We start from the raw sequence: 14354 nt of genomic DNA, 5'->3' as shown, positions 1-14354 counted from the left end.
GAGGGATGGAGAAAGAAAGGAAACCATACCATGACGGGAGTGATGGAGGAAGTCCCGGAACCATACCAGGACTGGAGTGATGGAGGAAGAAAGGAAACCATACCGGGATGGGAGTAATGGAGGAAGAAAGGAAACCATACCGGGACGAGAGTGATGGAGTAAGACAGGGAACGATACCGGACAGGAGTGATGGAAGAAGACAGGGAACCATACTGGGATGGGAGTGATGGAGGAAGTCCCGGAACCATACCGGGACGGGAGTAATAGAGGAAGAAAGGAAACCATCCCAAGACGGGAGTGATGTAGGAAGAAAGGAAACCATACCGGGATAGGAGTGATGGGAGGACGATAGGGAACTGTACCGAGAGTGATGGAGGAAGACAGGGAACCGTAGCAGGAGTGATGGGGGCAGACAGGGGACGGGACTGATGGAGGAAGAAAGGCAACCGTATCAGGAGTGATGGAGGAAGACAGAGAACCATACTGGGACGGGAGTGATGGAGGAAGAAAGGGAACCGTACCGGGACAGGAGTGATGGAGGAAGACAAGGAACTCTACCGGGAGTGCTGGGGAAGACCGGGAACTGTACTGGGAGTGATGGGGAAGACAGGGAATTGTATCGGTAGTGATGAGGGAAGACAGGGAACCATAACAGGAGTGATGGGGGAAGACAGGGAACTGTACTGGGAGTGGTAGAGGAAGAGAGGGAACTGTACTGGGAGGGATGGTGGAATGCAAGGATTTGCACCAATGAGGGAAGGTGGACTGCAAGGATCTGTATCGAGAAAGGATGAAGGACCGTAAGACTCTGCACCGGGGATAGATAGGAGAACACAATATCTGCCCCGGGGAAGGATGGGGGAACACAATATCTGCACAGGGGAGAGATGGGGGAATTCAAGTAACTGCACCTACCGGGAGGGATGGGGGAATGCAGGAAACTGCACCTATTAGGAGGGACAATGGAAGACAGGAAACTGTAGTGGGAGAGATGGGGGACCCAAGCATCTACACTAGGGAGGGATGAGGGAACGCAAGGATCTGCCCTGGGAAGGGATGGGTGACTGGAAGGATCTGTAATGGGAGTGATAGGGGAATGCAAGGATCTGCACCGTAAGAGATGGTGAAATGCAAGGATCTGCACCGGAAAGGGATGGGGAATGCAAGGATTTGCACTGGGGAGAAATGGGGGAAAGAAAGGATTTACACCTGAAGCAATGGTGGAGCTGCACTGGAGAGGGATGGTGGAATGAAAGGATTTACACCGGGAGGGATGGGGTAACACAAGGAACTGTACTAGGGAGGGATGGAAGCCCACAAGGATCTGTGCTGTGAGGGATGGGGGCCCACATGGAGCTGTACTGGGAGGGATGGGGGCCCACATGGAGCTGTACTGGGAGGGATGGAGGCCCACATGGAGCTGTACTGGGAGGGATGGGGGCCCACATGGAGCTGTACTGGGAGGGATGGGGGCCCACATGGAGCTGTACTGGGAGGGATGGGGGGCCCACAAGGAGCTGTACTGGGAGGGATGGGGGCCCACATGGAGCTGTACTGGGAGGGATGGGGGCCCACATGGAGCTGTACTGGGAGGGATGGGGGCCCACATGGAGCTGTACTGGGAGGGATGGGGGCCCACATGGAGCTGTACTGGGAGGGATGGGGGCCCACAAGGAGCTGTGCTGTGAGGGATGGGGGCCCACAAGGAGCTGTACTGGGAGGGATGGGGGGCCCACAAGGAGCTGTACTGGGAGGGATGGGGGGCCCACAAGGAGCTGTACTGGGAGGGATGGGGGCCCACATGGAGCTGTACTGGGAGGGATGGGGGCCCACAAGGATCTGTGCTGTGAGGGATGGGGGCCCACAAGGAGCTGTACTGGGAGGGATGGGGGGCCCACAAGGAGCTGTACTGGGAGGGATGGGGGCCCACATGGAGCTGTACTGGGAGGGATGGGGGCCCACATGGAGCTGTACTGGGAGGGATGGGGGCCCACATGGAGCTGTACTGGGAGGGATGGGGGGCCCACAAGGAGCTGTACTGGGAGGGATGGGGGCCCACATGGAGCTGTACTGGGAGGGATGGGGGGCCCACAAGGAGCTGTACTGGGAGGGATGGGGGCCCACATGGAGCTGTACTGGGAGGGATGGGGGCCCACATGGAGCTGTACTGGGAGGGATGGGGGCCCACATGGAGCTGTGCTGTGAGGGATGGGGGCCCACAAGGAGCTGTGCTGTGAGGGATGGGGGCCCACAAGGAGCTGTACTGGGAGGGATGGGGGGCCCACAAGGAGCTGTACTGGGAGGGATGGGGGGCCCACAAGGAACTGTACTGGGAGGGATGGGGGCCCACATGGAGCTGTACTGGGAGGGATGGGGCCCACATGGAGCTGTACTGGGAGGGATGGGGGCCCACAAGGATCTGTGCTGTGAGGGATGGGGGCCCACAAGGATCTGTGCTGTGAAGGATGGGGGCCCACAAGGAGCTGTACTGGGAGGGATGGGGGCCCACATGGAGCTGTACTGGGAGGGATGGGGGTCCACATGGAGCTGTACTGGGAGGGATGGGGGCCCACAATGAGCTGTGCTGTGAGGGATCTGTGCTGTGAGGGATGGGGGCCCACAAGAATCTGTGCTGTGAAGGATGGGGGCCCACAAGGATCTGTACTGGGGAGGGATGTAAACCCACAGGATCTGTACTAGGAGGGACATTGGCTCACAGGGATCTGTACTGGTAGGGATGGGGGCCCACAAAGATCTATACTGGGACAGATGGAGGCCTGCAAGGATCTGTGACGTGAGGGATGGGGGCATATAAGAATCTATACTGGGAGGGATGGGGAACTGCAAAAATCTGTGTTGGGAGGGCCAGGTCCCACAAGGATCTGTACTGGGAACCACAATGTTCTTTAGAAGGAGCAGCAAAAACTACAAAGATCTGTAGAGTAAGCAATTGGAAACCACAAGAATCTCTACTAGAAACAGTAAAGTCCACAAAGGTCTGTATCAGGAGCATCAGAGACCACAAAAAACTGTCCTGTGAGCGATGGAGGACCGCAAGGAGCTGTATCTGTAGGGATGGTGGATCGCAAAAATCTGTAAGGAGAGCAGCAGGGACTACAAGGTTTTGTACGGGGAGCGATCATAAACTTCAAGAATCTGTACTGGGAGGGATGAAAGACCACAGGGATCTTTATCAGGGAACAAGGAATGAAGTAGTTCACAAGGATTTGCACCAAAAGCAATGTGAGCTCACAAGGATCTGCACCAGGAGCAATAAGAGCTCACAAGGATCTGCACCAGGCGCAATAAGAGCTCACAAGGATCTGCACCAGGAGCAATGGGAGCTCACAAGGATCTGCACCAGGAGCAATGTGAGCTCACAAGGATCTGCACCAGGAGCAATGGGAGCTCACAAGGATCTGCACCAGGAGCAATAAGAGCTCACAAGGATCTGCACCAGGCGCAATAAGAGCTCACAAGGATCTGCACCAGGAGCAATGGGAGCTCACAAGGATCTGCACCAGGAGCAATAAGAGCTCACAAGGATCTGCACCAGGCGCAATAAGAGCTCACAAGGATCTGCACCAGGAGCAATGGGAGCTCACAAGGATCTGCACCAGGCACAATGGGAGCTCACAAGGATCTGCACCAGGCACAATGGGAGCTCACAAGGATCTGCACCAGGAGCAATGGGAGCTCACAAGGATCTGCACCAGAGAACAATAGAGAAGGGGTTTATGCTGCGCTGTTCATCAGGAAGGAGGACAATGAGATGATCAATGTTCCTTTATTGTAGCTTGTGTCTACGCGTTTCAGGAGCTCTGCTCCCTTCATCAGGACATACAGCACAAAAAAACATATCTGCAGGGTTTTTTTTTGTGCTGTATGTCCTGATGAAGGGAGCAGAGCTCCTGAAACGCGTAGACACAAGCTACAATAAAGGAACATTGATCATCTCATTGTCCTCCTTCCTGATGAACAGCGCGGCATAAACCCCTTCTCTATTGTTCTCTGTTATCAACCACGGGGGCTGCAGCAGACTTCATCTCTACAACATAAGCTTTGATAGTAGTTGTGACTGTCACAACTACTTAAGGTGAGTGCATTCCCTTCAATTTTTCCCGGATATATACCGGGTAAGACCCTATTGCGCTTTTTCTTTCAACAGTTTATTTCGCTTAAGGATCTGCACCAGGCACAATGGGAGCTCACAAGGATCTGTACCAGGAGCAATGGGAGCTCACAAGGATCTGCACCAGGAGCAATGGGAGCTCACAAGGATCTGCACCAGGAGCAATGGGAGCTCACAAGGATCTGCACCAGGAGCAATGGGAGCTCACAAGGATCTGCACCAGGCACAATGGGAGCTCACAAGGATCTGCACCAGGCGCAATGAGAGACCAGAAGAACTGTACTGGAAGCATCAAGGACCACAAGCATCTATACTGGGTGCAGTGGATAGCCTAACAATCTTGCCTTTGTGTCATCTGGAAATATGTGAAGAGGAGGGCAGAGAGCGGAGGTTTGGTTGCCAACATGTGAAATCGTTCTGCCTTCATGTATAATTCAAGGAGCCACGGTTAGAGGAAGGTGACCATGTGTCCATTAGGGAACACACACATTACCTCGAGGGCAGCTTTCTGCACCGTCACCTGATTGTAGACTCGTGGCCCTTCAGGACAGACCGTCTTTAACTCCTCTTTTGTGAGAGAGAAGAGTTGTGCTCCAGATAACACTCCGAGACAGTCAACAGTTCTATAAAATGGAGAGGTGAAAGGCGTTAACAGAATCAAACCATTAAGCCCAGAGCATCCGTGCCCCGAATATATCTCCCCAGTGCAGCCGGACCCCCGAATATATCTACCCAGAGCAGCCGGACCCCCGAATATATCTACCCAGAGCATCCGTGCCCCGAATATATCTCCCCAGTGCAGCAAAACCCCCGAATATATCTACCCAGAGCGTCCGTGCCCCGAATATATCTCCCCAGTGCAGCAAAACCCCTGAATATATTTACCCAGAGCATCTGTGCCCCGAATATATCTCCCCAGTGCAGCAAAACCCCCGAATATATCTACCCAGAGCATCTGTGCCCCGAATATATCTCCCCAGTGCAGCAAAACCCCTGAATATATTTACCCAGAGCATCCGTGCCCCGAATATATCTCCCCAGTGCAGCAAAACCCCCGAATATATCTACCCAGAGCATCTGTGCCCCGAATATATCTCCCCAGTGCAGCAAAACCCCTGAATATATCTACCCAGAGTGGCCAGGCCTCATGAATATATCTACCCAGAGCAGCCGGGCCCCCCGAATATATATCTACCCAGAAAAGCCAGGCCCCCCGAATATATCTCCCCAGAGCATCTGTGCCCCCCCGAATATATCTCCCCAGTGCAGCAAAACCCCTGAATATATCTACCCAGAGTGGCCAGGCCTCATGAATATATCTACCCAGAGCAGCCGGGCCCCCCGAATATATATCTACCCAGAAAAGCCAGGCCCCCCGAATATATCTCCCCAGAGCATCTGTGCCCCCCCGAATATATCTCCCCAGTGCAGCAAAACCCCCGAATATATCTACCCAGAGCAGCCGAGCTCCCGAATATATCTACCCAGAGCATCTGTGCCCCAAATATATCTCCCCAGTGCAGCAAAACCCCCGAATATATCTACCCAGAGCAGCCGAGCTCCCGAATATATCTACCCACAGCATCCGTGCCCCGAATATATCTACCCAGAGCAGCCGGACCCCCGAATATATCTACCCAGAGCATCCGTGCCCCGAATATATCTCCCCAGTGCAGCAAAACCCCTGAATATATCTACCCAGAGCAGCCGAGCTCCCGAATATATCTACCCAGAGCATCCGTGCCCCGAATATATCTCCCCAGTGCAGCAAAACCCCTGAATATATCTACCCAGAGCATCCGTGCCCCGAATATATCTACCCAGAGCATCCGTGCCCCGAATATATCTACCCAGAGCATCCGTGCCCCCTAATATATCTCCCCAGTGCAGCCGGGCTCCCCGAATGTATCTACCCAGAGCATCCGTGCCCTGAATATATCTCCCCAGTGCAGCCGGGCCCCCCGAATATATCTACCCAGAGCATCCGTGCCCCGAATATATCTCCCCAGTGCAGCAAAACCCCTGAATATATCTACCCAGAGTGGCCAGGCCTCATGAATATATCTACCCAGAGCAGCCGGGCCCCCCGAATATATATCTACCCAGAAAAGCCAGGCCCCCCGAATATATCTACCCAGAGCAGCCGTAACCCGACTATATCAACCCAATGCAGGCAAACCCTCGAATATATCAACCCAGAGCAGCCAAACCCCCAAATATACCTACCCAGAGCAGCTGAGCCCCCGAATATATCTACCCAGTGCAGCCGGGCCACCGAATATACACAGTGCCTTGCGAAAGTATTCGGCCCCTTGAATTTTTCAACCTTTTCCCACTTTTCAGGCGTCAAACATAAAGATAAAAAAAATAAATTATATGGTGAAGAATCTACAAGTGACACAATTGTGAAGAGGAAGGAAATTTATTGCTTACTTTAAGCTTTTTTAAGAAATAATAAACTGAAAATTGGGGCGTGCAATATTATTCATCCCCTTTACTTTCAGTGCAGAAACTCCCTCCAGAAGGTGATTGAGGATCTGCGAATGATGCAATGTTGTCCTAAATGACTGATGATGATAAATATAAGCCCCTGTGTGTAATCAAGTCTCCGTATAATGCCCCTGCTCTGTGATAGGCTCATGTTCTGTGTAAAGCGCAGAGAGCATCATGAAGACCAAGGAACACAACAGGCAGGTCCAGGATACTGTTGTGGAGAAGTTTAAAGCCGGATTTGGTTACAAAAAGATTTCCAAAACTTTAAACATCCCAAAGAGCACTGCACTGTTAAAGCGATCATATTGAAATGGAAGGATCATACCACTGCAAATCTACCAAGACCCGGCCGTCCATCCAAACTGTCCTCTCACACAAGGAGAAGACTGATCAGAGATGCAGCCAAGAGGCCCATGATCACTCTGGATGATCTGCAGAGATCTACAGCTGAGGGGGGAGAGTCTGTCCATAGCACAACAATCAGTTGTACAAGGCACAAATCTGCCTTTATGGAAGAGTGGCAAGAAGAAAGCCATTTCTCAAAGATATCCATAGAAAGTGTTGTTTACAGTTTGCCACAAGCCACCTGGAGACACCAAACATGTGGAAGAAGGGGCTCTGCTCAGAGGAAACCAAAATCACACTATATGGGCACAATGCCAAACGATAAGCAACACAGCTCATCACCCTGAACACACCATCCCCACTGTCAAACATGGTGGAGGCAGCATCATGGTTTGGGCCTGCTTTTCTTCAGCAGGGACAGGGAAGATGGTTAAAATTGACGAGAAGATGGATGGAGCCAAATACAGGGCCATTCTTGAAGAAAACCTGTTGGAGTCTGCAACCTGACTATATGGAGATAAGGTATGCACACCAGTGACTATGCAAGGGGAATACATGTAATAGCAGAAACTGCTGTGTGAATACTGACATGAAAAATTCAATAGCTATACAGTGCCTACAAGTAGTCTTCAACCCCCTGCAGATTTAGCAGGTTTGATAAGATGCAAATAAGTTAGAGCCTGCAAACTTCAAACAAGAGCAGGATTTATTAACAGATGCATAAATCTTACAAACCAACAAGTTATGTTGCTCAGTTAAATTTTAATACATTTTCAACATAAAAGTGTGGGTCAATTATTATTCAACCCCTAGGTTTAATATTTTGTGGAATAACCCTTGTTTGCAATTACAGCTAATAATTGTCTTTTATAAGACCTGATCAGGCCGGCACAGGTCTCTGGAGTTATCTTGGCCCACTCCTCCATGCAGATCTTCTCCAAGTTATCTAGGTTCTTTGGGTGTCTTATGTGGACTTTAATCTTGAGCTCGTTCCACAAGTTTTCAATTGGGTTAAGGTCAGGAGACTGACTAGGCCACTGCAACACCTTGATTTTTTCCCTCTTGAACCAGGCCTTGGTTTTCTTGGCTGTGTGCTTTGGGTTGTTGTCTTGTTGGAAGATGAAATGACGACCCATCTTAAGATCCTTGATGGAGGAGCGGAGGTTCTTGGCCAAAATCTCCAGGTAGGCCGTGCTATCCATCTTCCCATGGATGCGGACCAGATGGCCAGGCCCCTTGGCTGAGAAACAGCCCCACAGCATGATGCTGCCACCACCATGCTTGACTGTAGGGATGGTATTCTTGGGGTCGTATGCAGTGCCATCCAGTCTCCAAACGTCATGTGTGTGGTTGGCACCAAAGATCTCGATCTTGGTCTCATCAGACCAGAGAACCTTGAACCAGTCTGTCTCAGAGTCCTCCAAGTGATCATGAGCAAACTGTAGACGAGCCTTGACATGACGCTTTGAAAGTAAAGGTACCTTACGGGCTCGTCTGGAACGGAGACCATTGCGGTGGAGTACGTTACTTATGGTATTGACTGAAACCAATGTCCCCACTGCCATGAGATCTTCCCGGAGCTCCTTCCTTGTTGTCCTTGACTCTTCGGACAAGCCTGACCTCGGCACGGGTGGAAACTTTCAAAGGCTGTCCAGGCCGTGGAAGGCTAACAGTAGTTCCATAAGCCTTCCACTTCCGGATGATGCTCCCAACAGTGGAGACAGGTAGGCCCAACTCCTTGGAAAGGGTTTTGTACCCCTTGCCAGCCTTGTGACCCTCCACGATCTTGTCTCTGATGGCCTTGGAATGCTCCTTTGTCTTTCCCATGTTGACCAAGTATGAGTGATGTTCACAAGTTTGGGGAGTGTCTTAATAAGTCAGAAAAGGCTGGAAAAAGAGATAATTAATCCAAACATGTGAAGCTCATTGTTCTTTGTGCCTGAAATACTTCTTAATACTTTAGGGGAACCAAACAGAATTCTTGTGGTTTGAGGGGTTGAATAATAAATGACCCTCTGAATAAACTTTTCACCATTTAAAAAAAAAAAAAGAAATAACATTCTTTTTTGCTGCATTTCACACTTCCAGGCTGATCTACAGTCCAAATGTCACAATGCCAAGTTATTCCGAATGTGTAACCTGCTAAATCTGCAGGGGGTTGAATACTACTTGTAGGCACTGAATGTAAGAATGAAATGTGAAAAATGGAATCTGCATTACTGCCATAAATATATGAATAACGAGAAATTTAGCTACTGAATTGATCAATGCAACAGAGCCCCAACACTACGCCAAAGTATTTCTCTACGTTGGGGTCCCTAGCTTGTGTGTGTCCTCTCATGCAGTTAAAAAATTTACCGTGTATGGTTTTTTTTTAGGTTTTTGCACCCAGTTCAGACATAGAATGGAGTTCCAAACGTTATTCCTATTTGTTAGTAGTTTTTCGTTTGTGAACCCTCCCCACTCACACCTATTGCCAATCCACATGATACGCATATATAGCCTGGGTCTCAGCGTCCCATACACGGTAAGTTTTGTAACTGCATGAGAGGACACACACAAGCTAGGGACCCCAACGTAGAGAAATACTTTGGCGTAGTGTTGGGGTCTATTGCATTGATCAATTCAGTAGCTAAATTTCTCTTTATTCATATATTCATGGCAGTAATGCAGATTCCATTTTTCACATTTCATTCTTACATATAGCTATTGGATTTTTCATGTCAGTATTCACACAGCAGTTTCTGCTATTACATGTATTCCCCTTGCATAGTCACTGGTGTGCATACCTTATCTCCATATAGTGATTTTTTTTAGGTTTTTGCACCCAGTTCAGACATAGAATGGAGTTCCAAACGTTATTCCTTATTTGCAAAAGACCTGAGACTGGGACAGAGATTTATCTTCCAACAAGACAATGATCCCAAACATAAAGCAAAATCTACAATGGAATGGTTCACAAATAACCGTATCCGATTGTTAGAATGGCCAAGTCATAGTCCAGACCTGAACCCAATCGAGAACCTGTGGAAAGAGCTGAAAACTGCTGTTCACAAACACCTCCATCCAACCTCACTCAGCTCCAGCTGTTTATAAAGGAGGAATGGGCGAGAATTTCAGCCTCTCCATGTGCAAAACTGATAGACACATCCCCCAAGAGACTGTGCTGTAATCGCAGCAAAAGGGGGCGCTACAAAGGATTCACTTACAGGGGAGGAATAATATTGCACGCCACAATTTTCAGTTATTTATTTATAAAAGTTTAAATAAGCAATAAATTTCCTTCCTCTTCACAATTGTGTCACTTGTTGTAGATTCTTCACCAGAACATTCACATTTTATCTTTATGTGTGAAGCCTGAAATGTGGGAAAAGGCTGAAAAATTCAAGGGGGTGAATACTTTCACAAGGAATTGTATATACCCAGAGCAGCCGAGCCCCCGAATATATGTAACCAAAGTAACTGCATCCCGTCCCCATTCGCACAGCGTAGTTTGGCTGTTCCCATCTGCCCAGTGCAGCCGCGCCCCTGTCCCCATCTGCCCAGTATAGCCGTGCTCTGTCCCCATTCCTCCAGCATAGCCGTGCTCCATCCCCATGCACCCAGCGCAGCTGCGCCACATCCTCATGCACCCAGCGCAGCTGAGCCCCGTCCCCATTCGCCCAGTGCAGCTGCGCCCCATCCCCATCCGCCCAGTGTAGCCGCGCTCCGTCCCCATCCGCCCAACACAGCTGAGCCCTGTCCCCATCCGTCCAGCGCAGCTGCGTCCCATCCCCATCCGCCCAGTGTAGCCGCGCTCCGTCCCCATCCGCCCAACACAGCTGAGCCCTGTCCCCATCCGTCCAGCGCAGCTGCGCCCCATCCCCATCCGCCCAGTGTAGCCGCGCTCCGTCCCCATCCGCCCAACACAGCTGAGCCCTGTCCCCATCCGTCCAGCGCAGCTGCGTCCCATCCCCATCCGCCCAGTGTAGCCGCGCTCCGTCCCCATCCGCCCAACACAGCTGAGCCCTGTCCCCATCCGTCCAGCGCAGCTGCGCCCCATCCCCATCCGCCCAGTGTAGCCGCGCTCCGTCCCCATCCGCCCAACACAGCTGAGCCCTGTCCCCATCCGTCCAGCGCAGCTGCGCCCCTTCCCCGTCCACCCAGCATAGCCACGCCCCGTCCCTATCCGCACAGCCTAACTGCACCCAGCATCCCTATCTACCCAGAAGAGAGGACTAGTCCGCCTAAAGGACATACGTGGCATTAAATCCCTTTGCGAGCAGCCATGTCTTCACTTCCTCAGCTGATGACATATAGGACACGTTGGCCACTGGGGCGTTTTGTCGCGGGACAGTGAATCTTTTTTGAGCAGCATTGCGCCCGATTGTCAGGCGATGAACTAATTCATCCTGAACTTCTTCCATCTGAGATTTTCTCCCTGTAGAAGACAAAATGAATGACAAGATGTCTGCACCACCAGATCTACAGGAATAGTCAATATGATCTCAACATATGGGGTTGGCTGCCACCTGCAGGGGCAACAACAAGGCAGGCAGCTTCCGGGCAATGCATGCAGTGTTCGGGCGAGGCAGGCGGCGTGTTCTGGCGAGGCAGGCGGCGTGTTCGGGCGAGGCAGGCGGCGTGTTCGGGCGAGGCAGGCGGTGTGTTCGGGCGAGGCAGGCGGTGTGTTCGGGCGAGGCAGGCGGTGTGTTCGGGCGAGGCAGGCGGCGTGTTCGGGCGAGGCAGGCGGCGTGTTCGGGCAAGGCAGGCGGCGTGTTCGGGGGAGGCAGGCGGTGTGTTCGGGCGAGGCAGGCGGCGTGTTCAAGCGAGGCAGGCGGTGTGTTCGAGCGAGGCATGTGGCGTTCATGGTTTACATACACATGACAGAATATACATAGACGGACAGGACAGCGCTGCCCCACTCTGCATGGTCTGTATGAGCCGGCTATATCGGAGGCACACCATTCTGTATAGTCTGTTTGAGGCACCTTGGCATCACCCGACTCAGTGTACCCTGACGTCATCCTTCCCAGTATACCCTGATGTCATCCCTCCCAGTGTACCCTGATATCATCCCTCCCAGTGTACCCTGACGTCATCCCTCCCAGTGTACCCTGACGTCATCCCTCCCAGTGTACCCTGACGTCATCCCTCCCAGTGTACCCTGACGTCATCCTTCCCAGTATACCCTGATGTCATCCCTCCCAGTGTACCCTGATATCATCCCTCCCAGTGTACCCTGACGTCATCCCTCTCAGTGTACCCTGACGTCATCCCTCCCAGTGTACCCTGACGTCATCCCTCCCAGTGTACCCTGACGTCATCCCTCCCAGTGTACCCTGACGTCATCCCTCCCAGTGTACCCTGATGTCATCCCTCCCAGTGTACCCTGATGTCATCCCTCCCAGTGTACCCTGGCGTCACCCCTCCCAGTTTACCCTGACGTCATCCCTCCCAGTGTACCTTGACGTCATTTCTCCCAGTGTACCCTGACGTAATCCCTCCCAGTGTACCCTGATGTCATCCCTCCCAGTATACCCTGATGTCATCCCTCCCAGTGTACCCTGACGTCATCCCTCCCAGTGTACCCTGACGTCATCCCTCCCAGTGTACCCTGATATCATCCCTCCCAGTGTACGCTGACGTCATCCCTCCCAGTGTACCCTGACGTCATCCCTCCCAGTGTACCTTGACGTCATTTCTCCCAGTGTACCCTGACGTCATCCCTCCCAGTGTACCCTGATGTCATCCCTCCCAGTGTACCCTGACGTCATCCCTCCCAGTGTACCCTGACGTCATCCCTCCCAGTGTACCCTGATATCATCCCTCCCAGTGTACGCTGACGTCATCCCTCCCAGTGTACCCTGATATCATCCCTCCCAGTGTACCCTGATATCATCCCTCCCAGTGTACCTTGACGTCATTTCTCCCAGTGTACCCTGACGTCATCCCTCCCAGTGTACCCTGATGTCATCCCTCCCAGTGTACCCTGACGTCATCCCTCAGAGTGTACCTTGACATCATTTCTCCCAGTGTACCCTGACGTCACCCCTCCCAGTTTACCCTGACGTCATCCCTCATAGTGTACCTTGACGTCATTTCTCCCAGTGCACCCTGATGTCATCCATCCCAGTGTACCCTGATGTCATCCATCCCAGTGTACCCTGACGTCATCCCTCCCAGTGTACCCTGATGTCACCCCTCCCAGTGTACCCGGACGTCATCCATCCCAGTGTACCCTGATGTCATCCCTCCCAGTGTACCCTGATGTCATCCCTCTCAGTGTACCCTGATGTCATCCCTCCCAGTGTACCCTGACGTCATCCCTCAGAGTGTACCTTGACATCATTTCTCCCAGTGTACCCTGACCTCATTTCTCCCAGTGTACCCTGACCTCATTTCTCCCAGTGTACCCTGATATCATTTCTCCCAGTGTACCCTGATGTCATCCCTCCCAGTGTACCCTGACGTCATCCCTCCCAGTGTACCCTGATGTCATCCCTCCCAGTGTACCCTGATGTCATCCCTCCCAGTGTACCCTGACGTCATCCCTCCCAGTGTACCCTGATGTCATCCCTCCCAGTGTACCCTGACGTCATCCCTCAGAGTGTACCTTGACATCATTTCTCCCAGTGTACCCTGACGTCATCCCTCAGAGTGTACCTTGACATCATTTCTCCCAGTGTACCCTGACGTCACCCCTCCCAGTTTACCCTGACGTCATCCCTCATAGTGTACCTTGACGTCATTTCTCCCAGTGCACCCTGATGTCATCCATCCCAGTGTACCCTGACGTCATCCCTCCCAGTGTACCCTGATGTCACCCCTCCCAGTGTACCCGGACGTCATCCATCCCAGTGTACCCTGATGTCATCCCTCCCAGTGTACCCTGATGTCATCCCTCCCAGTGTACCCTGATGTCACCACTCCCAGTGTACCCTGACGTCATCCCTCCCAGTGTACCCTGATGTCATCCCTCCCAGTGTACCCTGATGTCATCCCTCTCAGTGTACCCTGATGTCATCCCTCCCAGTGTACCCTGACGTCATCCCTCAGAGTGTACCTTGACATCATTTCTCCCAGTGTACCCTGACCTCATTTCTCCCAGTGTACCCTGATATCATTTCTCCCAGTGTAACCTGATGTCATCCCTCCCAGTGTACCCTAACGTCATCCCTCCCAGTGTACCCTGATGTCATCCCTCCCAGTGTACCCTGACCTCATTTCTCCCAGTGTACCCTGACCTCATTTCTCCCAGTGTACCCTGATGTCATCCCTCCCAGTGTACCCTGATGTTATCCCTCCCAGTGCACCCTAACGTCATCCCTCAGAGTGCACCCTGACCTCATTTCTCCCAGTGCACCCTGATATCATTTCTCCCAGTGCACCCTGATATCATTTC

General features: G+C 51.9%; 1 protein-coding gene across 11 annotated transcripts in view; it reads right to left on the bottom strand.

The window, feature by feature from the left end:
- EPS8 (EGFR pathway substrate 8, signaling adaptor) overlaps positions 1-14354 on the bottom strand; it is a 297407-nt gene that overhangs the window by 2758 nt on the left and 280295 nt on the right. For all 11 annotated transcript variants that reach the window (XM_075343463.1, XM_075343467.1, XM_075343469.1 and 8 more), the window contains 2 exons: positions 11210-11390; positions 4626-4755 (listed from right to left, as the gene is read on the bottom strand). In XM_075343463.1, the coding sequence (XP_075199578.1) occupies positions 4626-4755; positions 11210-11390 (311 nt within the window). The remainder of the gene's footprint in view (positions 1-4625; positions 4756-11209; positions 11391-14354) is intronic.

Source organism: Anomaloglossus baeobatrachus, chromosome 4 (genome assembly GCF_048569485.1).
Source record: "Anomaloglossus baeobatrachus isolate aAnoBae1 chromosome 4, aAnoBae1.hap1, whole genome shotgun sequence".
In the NCBI taxonomy this organism is placed as follows: domain Eukaryota; kingdom Metazoa; phylum Chordata; class Amphibia; order Anura; family Aromobatidae; genus Anomaloglossus; species Anomaloglossus baeobatrachus.
The sequence above is the reverse complement of the archived record's forward strand: the minus strand, read 5'-3'. Positions and strand labels throughout refer to the sequence as shown.